The 17,500-nt window shown below is 45.7% G+C and overlaps 1 protein-coding gene across 1 annotated transcript in view; it reads right to left on the bottom strand.

Moving 5' to 3' along the window:
- Positions 1-17,500, bottom strand: part of LOC147009555 (serotransferrin-A-like) — a 55,353-nt gene that overhangs the window by 1,332 nt on the left and 36,521 nt on the right. Inside the window, exons 14-16 of the mRNA XM_085862922.1 lie at positions 13,692-13,756; positions 11,956-12,140; positions 5,485-5,677 (exon numbers count right to left, since the gene is read on the bottom strand). Of these exons, the coding sequence (XP_085719048.1) occupies positions 5,485-5,677; positions 11,956-12,140; positions 13,692-13,756 (443 nt within the window). The remainder of the gene's footprint in view (positions 1-5,484; positions 5,678-11,955; positions 12,141-13,691; positions 13,757-17,500) is intronic.

Raw genomic sequence — 17,500 nt, forward strand, 5'->3', positions numbered from 1 at the left:
TAAAGAAGGCAGTTGTAAGACAGAGATCCCTGAATAGTGACCGCATTAGAATCGTGATTTGGAACAATAAACGGGGTCAGAACAAGCTAATGTGTGGAAAATGCTTGTGTTCGCCAAATAAGACTGTTTTTGCATGAAAAAGGTTTCATATTTGATGGGGTCATCCAACAAAAGATTGGGTCAGGAGAAAGGTTGGAGGAGCTCGTTGTGAGCCAACAGCCATCCATATCAAGTGCCCAACTGTGTCTGCGGACGTCCTGCTGCAGTTGCGTTACTTTCCCTTTCAGGAGGTTGGTGGCAGGATTTGTACTCCGGCCACCGTCAAACCCTTCACTCTGCGAAACACAAGAAAAACGAAAAGAAAATTGAAAACCCACTCTGTGGGAATACCTGCGCAGCTGCCCTTCACAGGGCAGCTCACCGGATGACGGGATTGGGGTAAAGCCTTCGGGACCCCCACTCTTTGATGATAGGACGGAAACCACGGGGTAACCTTCCCGGGTCAGATTGCGGTCGTCTGTGTCGGGGTGGTGCTGAGGTGTCGTCCACAAGACTGCCATCTCCTTGGGTTAACCTTAGGTGGCCCTTTTGGGTGGGTGCCTGGAATATCCTATCTCGAAGAGAGGATGATCACCTGTCTGTTATCTGAGCTCAGGCGTTTGAACATCAGTATTGCAGTATACATCATACAGACATATACAGAACATCAGTATCAGGTGAGTGGTTACACATACTATTGGCCTGGTCACTCTGATTACCATGCCCAAGGAGTTGCTGTAGCTGTGTCCAATAAGCTGACTCCAATGATAAATGAGGTAACACCGGTCAACGAGTGGATGAGACGAACGATTCGTCACTCCTTCGGTGTCATCTTCCTGGTCTCTGTTTATGCTCCGACTGAGATGAGTGATCTCACCACGAAGGACGCATTCTATGCCACGATTGAGTCTATGGTTGATCAGTGCCCCAGGTGAGATAAACTTCTAGTCTTGGGGGATTTCAATGCATCGACTTGAACTGATAGGGATGGTTATAAGATGTGTGTTGGGTCCCATGGATCTGTAACTGTGAACGAGAATAGCACTAAGTTCCTTGACTTTGCAAGAAGTCATGGACTTAGGGTGGCTGGTTCATGGTTTCAGCGCCCACAAGCTCATTGCTGGACTTGGTATTCCAATGCTGGCGGTGTGGCAAAGGAGATTGACTACATGCTCGTTGGTGGTGGTCGTATGGCAGCTTAGCTGCCGGGGTAACTATCATTTCTTGAAGCGCGACTGTGTCGCTGATGCAGTGCCCCTCTACCAGTACACACACTGGAACTGGTACTCATTTCACCGACCTCGGAAGGATGAATAGCTGAGTCAACCCCTGGTGCATTAATTCAGCGGCCGACGGGGCTTGAACTCAGGACCCGAGGATCCCAAGCCGCCACCCTAACCACTGAGCCAACACCAGGCTACACATGCTCGTTGATGGTCACTTGAGGATGATCCAGAACTGCAGAGTCTACCTCAGTTCCTCAATATCGACCACAGGCTTGTGGTAGAAACTCTGAAGTTGCAGTTTAAATCCGGGAGAATGGTACCATCCCAGCCTCGGCCGGATGTTGGCAAGCTCAAGGATGAGAGGGTAGCTGAGGAGTTTGCGAACAGGCTGAGTGGTGATCTGGGTGATGATCTGAGGGGTCTGGGTGCTTTGGGGAATCCTGAAGAGTTGTGGAGTGCCTTCAAGACCACCATCCTTAATGTTGCCGGTGGATGCCTTGGACCTCACCGCAGGGCAAAGAAGAATTTTGTGTCTCAAGGGACACTGGATACCATTAACCAGATTCGCAGGGCCAGGCTGAATGGCAGAGCTGAGCTGTTCAGAGAGTTGAGGCATAAAACTGTATGTGCACTGAGGGTGGACAAGGAGGCCTTTGTGTGAGGAATCTGTGAGGGGGTAGAGCATCACCTGCGGTCAAGTGATTCTTGTCCCGCTTACAGAGGAATTCGTGCATTGTGTTCATCCAAGCCCATCCCTCGGTGTACTGCAGTTTGAGAGGAGGGTGGTAGGCTCTTAACACAGGAGCCCAAAGTGAAGGCCCGCTGGATTGGAAAAAAATATTCACCTTGTTGCACAATATCTCTTTGTCTGGAACAATAATCTGAAACTATACAGAACGATACTCGAAACGATACTCTGAGGTTTCTGAACTTCAGACCAGACTTTGGTGTGTTAAACCAGTTTTATGAGCACTCAACCATCCCACTTCCCTCAGAGCATATTTCTGGTGTGGGCAGTAATTATATTTCGAAATAATTATATTTAGTATAGTAATTCTCGAGAAGGCCTTCAAGATTCTGTATAGCCTCGAAGGGCAGTTTTGGATGCTGTGTCCATAATAATCTTCCTCTTTCCTTTTGGGATGTCGAAGAAGGCAAGACATTTGATGAAAGATGTATCGTAGATATATTGGGCCCGATGTGTTCTTGTGGATCCGGCACTGCGTGATGGAGGTATGTGCCCTACTGAGTGCCCTTCTAGTTTATCTATGAAATGTCATGGATGAAAATCATATCCCAGGTGTCGATGGCCATTTGTAGGATGTTATAGTGAAATGGAAAACCAAGAATGAAGTAAAGAGCAAAGATGGAGTCATCAGGCGGAACCTGGATAGGATTCGGGTTTCAGCTGCGACTCCACAACCCCTCAAATCCATCCAGGCACAGCCAAGTGAGCCTCACAGAAATATTTTCTGCAAGAATTCACTTCTCCTCGACAGATAGATTTAAAAAAAATAAGAGAAATGAAGAGTAAAAGAGATAAAATAAAAGAAAAAGCAAGAATTAGAATGAATAAAGAGAATTGTGAAAAACTAAATAAATAAATAAATAAATAAATACAAAGAAGTGTGAAAGGAACAAAGATGACGGGAAGAACCCGGATAGATAGATTTCAGCAGCTACTCCCGAGGCTCAAACACAGCAACATATATAAGCTACCAGAGGTCCACACCACTGGAGGCATATGGAGTGAGGACACGGAGGCATATGGAGTGAGGACACGGAGGCAAATGGAGTGAGGACACGGAGGCAAATGGAGTGAGGACACGGAGGCATATGGAGTGAGGACACGGAGGCAAATGGAGTGAGGACACGGAGGCATATGGAGTGAGGACACGGAGGCAAATGGAGTGAGGACACGGAGGCAAATGGAGTGAGGACACGGAGGCAAATGGAGTGAGGACACGGAGGCATATGGAGTGAGGACACGGAGGCAAATGGAGTGAGGACACGGAGGCATATGGAGTGAGGACACGGAGGAATATGGAGTGAGGACACTGAGGCATATGGAGTGAGGACACGGAGGCAAATGGAGTGAGGACACGGAGGCGTATCGAGTCAGGGCACGGATGCAAAAGCTTCTTCACCATGTGATGTACCGGTGGAAGAGCCACTTGAGAGTGAAGAGGGGTCCTTCACTGGATTTAGTAAGCAGAGAGGAACAATGCCTTCAGAAGGAACATATAGCATGGAGGTGCGATGATGATGAAGTTATTGGAGATAATAGAAAGTATGAAGAAAATGGATGCAAGGCATGAAAGAACAGAACGAAAAGACAGATTGAAGCAGGGAAGGAATGAAAGGCACAAAGGAACAAATGAAAGAACGCATGAGAAATTCAAGAACAGATGAGGGAGATGGAAGAATGACAAAATGAAAAGGCAGGAGAGAGTTAAATTTTAATGGAGATAAAAAAAAAATGACAACTTACTGTCGGAATGACGAGGATGTGAATTGATTTTGGAAATAATATTGAAACAAATCGGAAGCAAATGTCTGAAATACATGTGGAATTGGGTGAAATAATGGAAGACCAGTGGAATATCACAGCAGAGTGTGAGCACATGCCAGGGGTGTTCGGGGAATGAAGGTTGAGCAGAAGGAATTAAAAGAGGAAGTGCACGAGAGTGGAGAAGAATAACTCAACTGGAGGAAATGCAGTTAAGAAGGTGGAAACTGGATTAGAAGGAAGTAAAACGAGAGATGTCTGACATTAGGAAAGAGTGTGAAAAGAGGAATAAGGAAGTGATAAAGAAGATGGAGGACGTCGGAGCAAATGTGAAGTAAGAACACACTTTTGGACCCCGCCAAGTCAGGTGTATGTGCGTAAGAGATTTGAATGTGTGATAGGTGGGAAATCCGAGGTGAGTTGAACGAGTGAAAGGGTGATGCCTGAGAAAAAAAAAACAGATGTGTAAGGAATGGTAGATTTGTTAGGATTGGAGACGGACTGGATGTGGAGGACTTTGGAGGAAAGGCAGGTGTCGGCATGAATAACCGTATCGGCTCCGCGAGCCAGGAAGCAAAGGCGGGGGAACTATGGGCAATGTTAACAGCCAGCAGGGCACAGCTATAGAATGCAGTAGTGAGGGGATTGACATGTGGGCACATATGGGTGCGATCAGGTAGTGACAGAAGAGGGTTGGTATAAAGGTCGCGTAGGACTAACAGGGAAGTGCATGTGTATGTGAATGGTGACCTCGTAGAATGTGAATGAATGCCAGTGTGTTTGAGGATATGTGAATTGAGCATGGTGTGGAGGTGGTGGCATATCAAGTGAACACTGAATGACACAGGTCAAAGTAGTGTTATTATAGGGGTTTAGTAAAGTGATTTGACATCTGTTTAGACTTGCTACCAGACATGACATTTATGGGAAGTGAGAGCATGAGTTTGGGAAGTATCAAAATATAAATATGAAGTTGGGAGTGTTGCAGTTTAGTGGTCTTCGATGTAATGAAGAGGAAAGGACAGAATCTGATAACTCAGGGGGCTGGGTGAGGGGTGGAGGGGGGAGGGAGGGGGGCTGTATGTAAATTTCAAGAGGGCATAAGTTATGGAAATGGTGAAGCTGGGCATTGTCTTTTTAAACGAGTAGATAAAGAGACCTGACAGTAGGAACCATCCACTCCTTATCACATCAATCTCATAGACATATAGAGTGAGAAAGGTGAATTAAACTTAATGTGCAACATCTGCATCTGAATCAAGTGGTGAGTGTGCTAACGGTGGGGGTAAATTTTAATTTTTTGATTTGGCATGACTGCTTGTAGAGAGAGAGGGGAGAGAGAGGGGGGCAGGAGGAGAGAGAGAGGGGGAGGAGGAGAGAGAGAGAGGGGGAGGGGGAGAGAAAGAAGGGGGAGGGGAGAGAGGGGGAGGGAGAGAGAGGGGGGAGGAGGAGAGAGAGAGAGGGGGAGGAGGAGAGAGAGAGAGGGGAGGAGGAGAGAAAGAAGGGGGGAGAGATAGAGGGGAGGGGAGAGAGAGACAGAGAGAGACACAGAGAGAGAGACAGAGAGAGACAGAGAGAGAGAGAGAGAGAGAGAGAGAGAGAGAGAGAGAGAGAGAGAGAGAGAGAGAGAGAGAGAGAGAGAGAGAGAGAGAGAGAGAGAGAGAGAGAAAAAAATGGAGAGATGTTAATAAGCAGCTAAAACAAACTCACCTGAAGGACCGCAGGCACTGAGGCTATCCAATACCTTCACATACTTTTCTCCCAAGAACTGTCGGTACCCATTGCTTTGCACAGGGATCAGACATTGTGTGGAGTCCTTAAAGAGCAGGTCTCGGCCCTTGTAGCCATTAGAGCTGAACATGGAAAATATCTCAATCTTCTTTCCACTACTTCCGAAGTCTTTCTGCAAAGAAAGGGATAAAGGATAAGATGGTGGAGGGTGATGGAAATGTCAAATAACACAAAGCAAGATAAGAAATAATAATGCTGTGCAAGGTAAAGGAGTTATGCTACATAAGGAGGAATAACTTTATTTTACCAAAATAACCATAACAAGAAAGATTTGACAAAGGAAGAGGACACTTGGTCTCGTATCATATCCCACGTGAAATTTATTTCCTCCGCTACCAAAGGTGGACGGAGGTTATGTTTTCACCCCTGTCTGTCTGTTTGTATCTCTACCTGTGAACCGGATATCTCAAAAAGTTATGGACGGATTCAAACGAAACTTGGTGGAGAGGATAGGTGTGTGACGAGAACGAAATTATTAGATCTTGGTGAAGATCCGGATCCGGATACGAGAATTCTTAAAGGTATTCTTCACCATTGAGTGATCTGGCCAAAAACTATCGAGAGCACGATATCTCAAAAAGTTGTGGACGAGTTATGACAAAACTTGTGTTCAATAACAATTAACATGCACTTAAAGTCTTAAACTCTACGTTCAATAGCACTCACAATACACATCCTCTTTAACATAAAGGGGTATGTGTGTGGCCAAGGGTAGCATCGTAAATGTCACTATCTTGTCATGAAGAACACTACAATTTAAAGCATAACCTCCAGGGACGAAAGGTGACTTGGTCCAATATTTATCCGGAGCACCCCTCAACCATTCATCACCTCAACAAAACAGGTCACTTTCCATCCATCGTATGCCATCTGTGACCCCTCGTCTGGTCACTTGTACTAAAATTTAGCCCTGGGCCCTGATGGTTGTTTTAGTTTGGTGACATGGGTCTTGGGTCAGTTTGTCTGCAACTCGTGAAGAAAGCACTGCATCGGGCTTGAACTGACAGAAGCAGCTCCACATGGAAACCCCAGGCAATGTTCACTCGCTGCAAGATTCCTTGTGCTCTCTTTGGATGACAGATGCAAAGAATGACTAGTCGATTTGCAGCAGTCTAAAATATTTTTCCCCCCTATTTTTAGTCTATTTTTGGTATTTCAGTGCTATTTAAAAACTTTTTTTCCCCAAAAATAGCAAAAAGATAGGTTTCCTCTCCCATCTTGTTACTATTTTGAAGATTTCGGTGATTACAGTGCTATTGTTTCACTATTTTTTCCAGCCCTTTTTTTTTTCAAAATTTTGTTGCTATTTTATATACTAGTACATGGCCGTACGTGCAAAATAAAACAAAATAAAATAAAAAAAAAACTTTCAAACCGCGTGCCAGAAACAACAACCACACAGGCCATTCCTTCGCTCTCGCGTGCCCGTACGTGCGTGGCCGTATGTGCGTGGCCATACATGCAAACAAAACAAAACAAAAAAAATACTTTAAAACAACCACACAGTCCCTTCCTTCGCTCTCGTAAACGACGACTGGATTGGGGTATTGTGTTTATCTATAAATGCACAGAAGAAATCGAGAAATTATTATAATACAAGTCTGAAGACGACGATGGTTCACGAGCGGTTTTGACGATGTAGATTGTCTCAGAAGTCAAGAATGAGACAATGTGATAACGTTTGACCAAGTTATAAAAATGATCAACATGATGTGGTACGAGTGACAGGTTATTAGCTGCAAAATGTCGAAAACCCGGTTACGTTCAACAACTTTAAAAATTTGACCTTTGCATAACCTTTAAAGGTCACAAAACAATGTGGACATTAAAATAAGGAAACAGGATATGTGCTATAGCTTATTGGAGTTAGTTCGTCGAAGAAGGTCGAAAACCTGGTTCGATTCCGAAAACTTTGAAAATTTGACCTTTGTGAACTTTAAAGGTCAAAGGTCAAGGATTATGACCTTTGCTGCAAAACTTCCTCTGGAACATTCCAGGAACAATATAACGTCATATCGGCTATATGGTATTTCACACTCCTCGGATTATCATACTTTGATGAAATCAGCGTAAAAACAAACTTGAAGGGGGCGCCACGGGCAAGGTGTTCGAGATGGAGCAAAATGGTTTCAAGACTTTAGGTGGAGAATGACCTCAAGATCATGCATAAAATAATATTGTCATCCTCGCTCTCAAAGTTTGGGTGGTCGTATGATTTTTATGTCAAAATTCGCGATTTTCTAACTTCGTGACCTTGTGACCTTGGGACGAAAATGAAAAATTGAGCTCTGTGGGGCTATGCAGGTGCCATTGGGCTAAACAAATACCGAAACCCCTGTGAGATTCGACAAACCCCCTCGGAAAAGATGCAAATTGAAATCGGCTACCCCCTAAAAAGACATGTTTTTTGGGCGTGGCTCCGCCCATAATGGGCGCAGCACACCCATTCTCAGGAAAACACAACAAGATCATGATATAAACCTCCCACCAAAATTTAATCAGGATCGGATCAAAACCCACGGAGCTCTGCTCGGGACAGACAGACAGACAGACAAGCCGGTAGGCGGACATGGATAGTCGCCTACCCAATAGAATCTGACGCGATGGGCCCGTTCGATGGGGAATGACCTGAGGATTAAGCACAAGAAAATTCATGATTCTAGCTTCAAGGGTTAATGCTGCAGATTGTTTTTTCGTTAAAATACCCCCACATTTAGAGGTTTTTCGGCCGTTGCTCGGCAACGGAGGGGTCCATGGCAACGGTTCTTTCTCACACATAATTAGGACATACCATGAACCTACCATACCAGTTTCATGTATATCTGACTCAGTCTCTGAGATATAACAAACTGTTTTTTTTTTGTTTTCGACCAGGGTTCATTCAAAGTCTATCTTCTCCGACAATTTTCATAGGATCCGGCTGGAAATTTTTGACAATATGGCTGAATGTACTGCCCACAGTCGCTCGTGGCCCGATTTTTGATTTTCGAAAAAATAATTGTTTTATGATTTTTCAAAAATTTCAAAGTCCCGTTGCAAGGCAACGGTGGTGTCCGTAGCAACGGTTCTCATTTGCACACAACTAGGTCATGGTATGAACCTACCAACCAAGTGTCATCGAAATCGCCATTGTATTAACGGAGCACTGGACCGAACAGACCGAACAGACAGACAGACAGACAAACAAACATATCGACGGAAAAACTGATAATAAGGGTAGAACAAATATCAAAATTAAAAAAATATATATTTTTTTTGACTGGATCGACTACCCAACAAACATATCGACGGAAATACTGATAATAAGGGTAGATAAAAAAAAAAAAACATTTTTTTTTCGACTGGATCGACTACCCAACATAGACGGAAATACTGATAATAAGGGTAGACTAGATCGACTACCCAACAGACAGACACACACCAATAACGAATATAGTGGTCACTTATTTTTTCGTGAACCAATACAGTAAGTCATCACTATCCGGAAGTGGTGCGTGCCCGTACGGAATGTTCACATCATTCCACGAATTATCGCTTGTATTGAAGTAACAACTGCTGTGATACACACACAGAGTTAATTAAAATCCAAATTAAAATCAAGTTGACCTCCCTCAACAAGCACACAGGACGTTCCTTCACCCTTGCGTGGCCGTACGTTCGTGGCCATACGAAAAAAGAAAAAAAAAACTTTCAACGACGTAAAAGTAAACGACGACTGGATTGGGGCATTGTGTTTATCTATAAATGCGCATAAGAAATCGAGAAATTATTAGAATACAGTAAGTCATCACTATCTGGAAGTCCATACGTTGTAACCCGTAATGGGGAACGCGGCTGAGGATCTCTTCCCTATCGACCACGCCTACGCAGCAACGTGTCCTGTCATTGGTTGGTAAATGAATTGCCATAACTTGGGAAGCACTTGTCCAATTGGTATCAAACCTTGAAAAGGCACATACTCAGGTCCCCAGCAATATACCTGGCAAGTTTCAATTAGATCGGACCAGTGGTTGTCGAGAAACAGTGGTCAGAGACACACACACAGACACGCACACAGACACACACCAGATTGCTGGAATTATAGATATTAGTGCGTGGCCGTACGTGCAAAAAAAAACAAACAAAAAAAAACTGTCACCCACAGGGTGACCCGTATCTTGCCAAAAGGTGACCACGTGTGACTTCTTTAAGGTCACACTGAGGTGAACAGAGCTGCTATCCACCAGGAGCGACTCCTTGAGGAATATCTGCCTACGAGAGATTCCGATGAGAATCGTTCTACAGAGTAACCATGAAAAATATGCTTTTGCCTCATAACGTCACCAAATGACGTCATAATGTCTCAAGCTTGACATATCTAGAAAGCACTCATCGAGGTGTTCAATTTGAGGTACTACACGATATGGTTCCTAAAACTTGAAAATTTGACCTTGGGGTCAAATATGTTTGACCTCAGGCGCTATCCATAAAGGTCAAGGCCAATCGCCACCAAAAATTAATCAGCTGAGCGCCAGACCATGAACTATATTCCCATGAGGTTTGAAGACGATCCGATCAAAATTACTCAAAAAAATAAGGGTTTCGTCGACTCCCCTGATTTGCGACAAAGTGACCCTGACCTTTGACCTTGACCTTCAAATTTTTATGCGCTGAAAGGGACCTCTATAGGCCTCTGATATGTGAAGTTACAAAAATTTCCAATGACAACTGTGCTCTGCAGAGTGATTTATACGTGATTACAGACCAAAAAAAAAAAACAAAAAAAACATATGAAGGTCAAGGCCAATCGCCACCAAAAATTAATCAGCTGAGCGACAGACCATGAACTATATTCCCATGAAGTTTGAAGACTATCTGATCAAAATTACTCAAAAAATAAGGGTTTCGTCGACTCCGCTGATTTGCGCCAGTGACCTTGACCTTTGACCTTCAAAATTTTGTGCACTGAAAGGGACCTCTATAGGCCTCTGATATGCGAAGTTACAAAAATTTCCGATGATAACTGTGCTCTGCAGAATTTTTTATACGTGATTACAGACAAACAAAAAAAACAAAAAAACATACAAGCTGAATAACATATCTTGCAAAACTTCGTTTTGGCAAGATAAAAAAAAACTTTCAAACTGCGAGCCAGAAACAACAACCACACAGGCCGTTCCTTCGCTCTCGTAAACGACGACTGGATTGGGGCATTGTGTTTATCTATAAATGCGCATAAGAAATCGAGAAATTATAATAATACAGTAAGTCATCACTATCCGGAAGTGGTGCGTGCCCGTACGGAATGTCATGCATTCCACGAATTATCGCTTGTATTGAAGTAACAACTGCTGTGACACTTACACACAGAGTTAATTAAAATTAAAATTAAAATCAAGTTTACCTCCCTGTCTTTGCTTGCCATGAAATTCGCTGCCATTGACCATTGCCACTCCTACGTCACGGTAAGTAAGACCATCGATGCGTGATCCTACGCCACCGATCCCCATCGTAACCGGCACGGCACGTGACGTCATCGTCGGCCGGCCGCGCACCGGCCTAGGCAGCCACGTGTCTTGTCGTTGGTTGGTAAATATATGGCCATATGGTTGTCGAGAAATGGTGGTCACAGACACACACACACACACACACACACACACACACACACACACACACACACACACACACACACACACACACACACACACACACACACACACACACACACACACACACATAGTGGCAAGGGGGAGGCGACGTAATTTGCTGCCTCCCTCTCACCTCGGATAAAAAGGACTGAGGGCCACATCGAATACATCAGTTTAGATTGCAGTGAAGAACAAGCCAAAAATGGCGGCTTTGATGGGACGAGATGCACACGAGCCGCTCAGCATGAGTTTGTGATGCGGCCTGACCATGCAGCTTGGCGGGACTTGTTGACCGGTTCTTGAAGCATCGTCCCGTCAGGCTCCTCAACTTTATTCTATTTCTTCTCCTCTTTCAAAATAAATAAATGAATAATAAATAAATAATAAATAACCACACAAACCCAATCTGCCTGCACTTCCTTCCTGTATTTCCTGAACTTCATTCTGGATCCATTCCTTTTCTCTATTTCTCCAAACTGAATCGTCATTGAATGAAACCCTTCTTCCTTCCTATAAAAGCTTTCCCATACATTTCAAAATGCATCCTTACTTCTCTGCCATGAGTACTCCGCGTGTTCTTATACTTCATTGCTAACTATTCCTCCTATTCTTCTTCATCATAGGTGTTATTTTCCAAACCTGACTCACACCTAACAGCTCGATCCATCAACCCTCCTCCCGTAAGTACAACACCTCCTTCCTCTGTCCATTCAAAAAAAAACAAAAACATTTGCCCACCTTTCTACTTCCATTTTTCTCTCACCTGTGAAGCCTCAAGGAAATGGCGCACGGCACGCTTCATGGCTGGTCGTGATACCACAGCGTGTCCGGGGACCGTGGCCAGGTGACATGAACTGTGCCTGCCGACTGGTGCTCGTGAACCATCTGGACATAGCAGATTGAAGTCTGAGGACCTGAGGTTCTGTGCCCAGCTTGCCCTGTTTGCTCCTGAGAAACAAAGGAAGCACTTTGACAATTGGGAACACAAAGCAATGGCGAGACTTAAACTGCAGAGACAGAGGTATAGTTACATTTATCGGAGTATGACGTTATCAGGGCCTCAAACTTTGATTCTGATTTTGGAGCAGAAAATAATGTGGTCTCCTGATGGGGAAATTTTGCGGTGGAAATTCTTTCGCATGGCTGTCCTATGTGCATTTAGCAAGTGGATGTTAAAATATGCCGCTGGCACTATAATGACTAACTCCTGTGCCAAGAGATTAACAGAACATGGGACTGGCAGGAGAGCTTAAAGGGACGTGGACTCACCTTTGAGCTGTCTCATCTGGTTTTGAATCGTGACCACACTATAAACAGTATCCCTGATGTTTTGAATGTCGGACGATCCATCGATGTGTGTGCTAACCCTCGGGTGTACATTAAACCGGGTGTCCCATCTGCCAGTATTAGTTGGTGGACATTAAATATCCTATGGTATCTTTCGTGAAGAGGAGATTAGTCATCGCCAGCACCTTGAAAAATTCCCAATTCCTGCTCTAACCTAGAAGGGGTACTGCATCAGCGGCACAGCAGCGCCCCCAGCAAATGATGCCACCCGCAGCCGTATGCTACATATGAAAGAAGATCAACAGAATATGTATGTTAATGACAAATAAAAGGGGTGTGGACGACATTAGTTAACATTAAATTAATGGGATGGATGGATTTAGTCCATTAAAGATGGACTGATAGATTCGGTTAATTGGGTGAGGATACAGCACTAACATGGTGGATCAAATAGCCTACAAAAGCAACAAGTCGAGCTGGTTTGAAATAGCGTTGGTAAGACCTGGGAACGTCCCACAAATGTGGACGCAGCTTATGGCAGACACAACTTCGAGCAAGTTAACAAAATGGTGGTGTAACTCCTAAACCAAAAGTGGCACAGAGGTTACATTGTGGCAGTTTGTACACTTGGAGAGAATGGACACCACGACATGAGGATTGCCCAATTTATATGTCTGCTACTACAACGTACAGCATGCGTGAATAACAAGAGGACATCCCGCTTCTGGCATTTTCCATGCTAATGGGACACGGAAGTTGGTTCCGGTTTAATGTGGTTCGAGTCAGGGTTACCAAGTGTCATGGTGTTGTGTGTGTGTTTTAACCAAGCCCATGCCCCCTCCCCTGGGGGAAAAAAATAAATTTATAATAACTATTTTTTTAAAATACAAAAATTACAAAAACTTTTTTCTAAAAACCCACAAAAAACACTTTAATAAAAATAATTTTAAAAAACAATTTGCATTTTCTTCATTTGATCTTGTGTTGATTTATTAGTGTGGTGTTGATGTGCCGCAGACATGATGGGCTAAATGCCTCCACCTGTGTCTGATTTCCTTGTGTTATGGCTGTACCGTTTGGTGGGCCAGAGAAGGAGAACATGAATCGGAGATAAAGAAAGAACAATTTCAATTGTTTATTTGTCGACATCTTACCCTGCCTTTGGTGAAATGGACCCATTAGTTCTGCTGGAAAATGTGATTTTTAACTCACCGTCTGTATTTTCAAGAACCGTCTTGTCTTTCACAAATGCCACATCTCCTCCCTCGACCAAGCATCTAGTGAACATGAAAAAATCAAAGGTATACATGCTCTCACATCCGGGCCATGCCTGGAGTGATATTTCTTATTCAGTCATTCAAAAGGCACTTTTTGCCCTACCTCTTTTTTTTTTTTGCCCTACTTTTTACCCTTTTTGCCCATATTAATGACCGTGGTTTATTTTTACCACAAATAACTTGCTCAAGATGTTTCATACTTTGAGGTAGCGGTGTTCATGCAATCCAGTTCTACTGAACTGGTGGAGCAAATTCCAGCCACAGTGCAAGTCTGTTCCAATATTTCCTTTACTCTGGGAGGCAGACTTTTCTTTGTTACATTCAGGTATTGAGGCTCATGGAAGAGGTGAATAACAAAGAGCAATGGATCAATAGACAAAACGGAGGAGCTCCTTGTGAGCCAATGGCCATCCATATCTAGTGCCCAACTGTGTCTGCGGACATCCTCCTGCAGTTGGGCTACTTCTTATTAGGAGGTTGGTGGCAGGATTTGCACTCCGGCCACTGTAAAACGCTTCATTCCGCAAAACGCAAAAACGCAAAAAAATCTGAAAACCCACTCCGTGGGAGTACCTCCTGTGCAGCTTCCCTTCGCAGGGCAGCTCACCGGATGACAGGATTGGGGCAAAGCCTTCGGGACCCCAAATCTTTGATAGGAGGGAAACCACGGGGTAACATCCCTGGGTCAGATTGCGGGAGAGTGTGTCGGAGTGGTGCTGAGGTGTCGTCCACCAGACGGCGGTCTCCTTGGGTTAACCTGAGGCAGTCCCTTCGGGTGGGTGCCTGGAATGTCCTATCCCGAAGAGAGGATGATCACCTGTCTCTGTTATCATCTGAGCTCAAGCGTTTGGACATCGGGATTGCAGCTCTCTCTGAGGTTCGGAGACCGGATTGCGGCGAGATAATGGTGGGTGGTTACACCAACTATTGGTTTGGTCGCTCTGATGGTTACCATACCCAAGGAGTTGCTGTAGCTGTGTCCAATAAGCTGACCCCAATGATAATTGAGGTAACACCGGTCAACGAGCGTATTATGAGATTAAGGATTCGTCACTCCTTAGGTGTCATTTCCCTGGTCTCTATTTATGCTCCGACTGAGGCGAGTGATCTCACCGTGAAGGATGCATTCTACGCCACACTCGAGTCTGTGGTTGATCAGTGCCCCAGACGAGATACACTTCTAGTCTTGGGGGATTTCAATGCATTGACTGGAACTGATAGGGATGGTTATGAGGTGTGTGTTGGTCCCCATGGGTCAGGAACTATGAACCAGAATAGCACTAAGTTCCTTGACTTTGCAAGAAGTCATGGACTTAGGGTGGCTGGTTCATGGTTTCAGCGCCCGCAAGCTCATCGCTGGACTTGGTATTCCAATGCTGGCGGTGTGGCAAAGGAGATTGACCATGTCCTCATTGACGGTCGTTGGAGGATGATCCAGAACTGCAGGGTCTACAGGAGTGCTCAGTTCCTCAATACTGACCACAGGCTTGTTGTAGCAACTCTAAAGCTGCACCTTAAATCCTGGAGAATGGTACCATCCCAGCCGAGGCTGGATGTTGGCAAGCTCAGGGATGAGAGAGTAGCTGAGGAGTTTGCGAACAGGCTGAGTGGACACTTGAGGGGTCTGGGTGCTTTGGGGGGTCCTGAAGAGTTGTGGAGCACCTTCAAGACCACCGTCCTTGATGTTGCCGGTGGATGCCTTGGAGTTCACTGCAGGGCAAAGAAGAATTTTGTCTCTCAAGGGACACTGGATACCATTGACCAGAGTCGCAGGGCCAGGCTGAATGGCAGAGCTGAGCTGTTCAGGGAGCTGAGGCGTAAAACTGTACGTGCACTGAGGGTGGACAAGGAGGCCTATGTGCGAGGAATCTGTGAGGGGGTAGAGCATCACCTGTGGACAGGTGATTCTCGTCCCGCTTACAGGGGAATTCGCGCATTACGTTCATCCAAGCCCATCCCTCGGAGCACTGCAGTTCGAGCAGAGAGTGGTAGGCTCTTGACAGAGGAGTCTGAAGTGAAGGCCCGCTGGGCCGGTTACTTTGAGCGGTTGTACCAGGCTGATCCCCCAGCTGTCGAGTTGGACGTCAAGGGTGTTACAATCCCTGTTGCCGACCCTCGAATCAACTGTGGTCCACCATCGCTTGTGGAAACACGGGCTGCGGTGAACCAGTTGAAACGGGGCAAAGCTCCAGGGATCTGTGGCATCCATGCTGAACTTCTCAAGGCTGGTGGAAATGCTGCACTCGTGTCGTTGCATGCAGTTTTGTGCTCTGCCTGGAACACAGGCATCATCCCAACTGAATGGAAGAGGGGCCTTGTTGTCCCTCTCTGGAAAGGGAAGGGTGATCGCCAAGACTGCAACAACTACCGAGGGGTGACGCTGCTCTCAGTGCCGGGCAAGGTCTTTGCTCGGATAATTCTTGATAGGGTTCGCCACCATCTGCTTGAGCACCAGCGTCCAGAGCAGTCAGGCTTTACACCAAAGAGGTCAACGATTGACCGTATCCTTGCACTTCGTGTCCTTACCGAACGCAGACGAGAGTTTCGGCAGGGGCTGCTTGCAGCCTATGTTGATCTCTGTAAAGCGTTCGATTCAGTGAATCGGGATGTCCTCTGGAGGATTCTTGGTCTTCGTGGGGTGCCACCGAAACTGATCGATCTGATGTCTGAACTCCACTCTGGTACTGAGAGTGCTATGAAGTGTGGTGGTACCATCTCTGACTTATTTCCAGTTGTTACTGGAGTTCGTCAGGGATGTGTACTTGCCCCCACACTTTTCAGCACTTGTATGGACTGGATTTTTGGGAGGATGTCGGAGAGATCAAGTTGCGGTGCATCATTTGGCAATGTCAAGATCTCGGACCTTGATTTTGCAGATGATGCAGTCATCTTTGCGGAGACTTTAGACATCCTCTTGGGGGCCCTCGAGGTGCTGAATGAGGAGTCGGAGCCGTTGGGATTACGGATTTCTTGGGTCAAAACTAAGATCCAGGCTTTCGGTGACATCTTGGATGCTGCTGCCCTGTCTGTGTCTGTTTGTGGTGAGGATGTTGAGGTCGTGGATAGATTCACTTACCTTGGCAGTGATATTCATGTCTCTGCAGGTTGTGAGCCGGAGGTCAATAGACGTCTGGGTCGGGCCTGGGGAGTCATGGATTCACTGGATCATGGGGTGTGGCGCTGCCGGTACCTGTGCGGGAGGACGAAAGTCCGAGTCTTCAGGTCCTTGGTACTTCCAGTCTTGCTCTATGGGTGCGAGACTTGGACTTTGACCAAGGATCTGAGACGGAGACTTAATTCCTTTGGTACCAGGTCTCTTCGAAGAATCCTTGGCTCTCGCTGGTCGGATTTTGTGTCCAACGAGCGGTTGCTGAGAGAGACTCGGATGAGATTTGTTACCTGCATAGTCCGTGAGCGTCAGCTGCGGCTGTATGGACATGTGGCTCGTTTTCCTGACGCTGATCCTGCTCACCAGATTCTCTCAGCGAGGGAGTCTCATGAGTGGAGGAGGCCAGTGGGCCGACCACGTTCCTCATGGTTGCAGCAGGTTGACCATCATCTCAAGGAGATGGGGATGGGCCTGGCATCTGCCTGGGGGATGGCCAGACGGAGGCCCCTGGAGTACCGGCGGAAAGTGGACGCAGCGACGCGCTGTTCTGGCACATGCTCCCATACCTGACCTGACCTGACAAAATAGGGCGTAGGGGAAACTAACTTCTGGTTCGGAGTCTGAATATGTTGGAC

Source organism: Eptatretus burgeri, chromosome 17, assembly GCF_056783735.1.
Source record: "Eptatretus burgeri isolate ZD-2024b chromosome 17, Ebu_testis_v1, whole genome shotgun sequence".
NCBI lineage: Eukaryota > Metazoa > Chordata > Myxini > Myxiniformes > Myxinidae > Eptatretus > Eptatretus burgeri.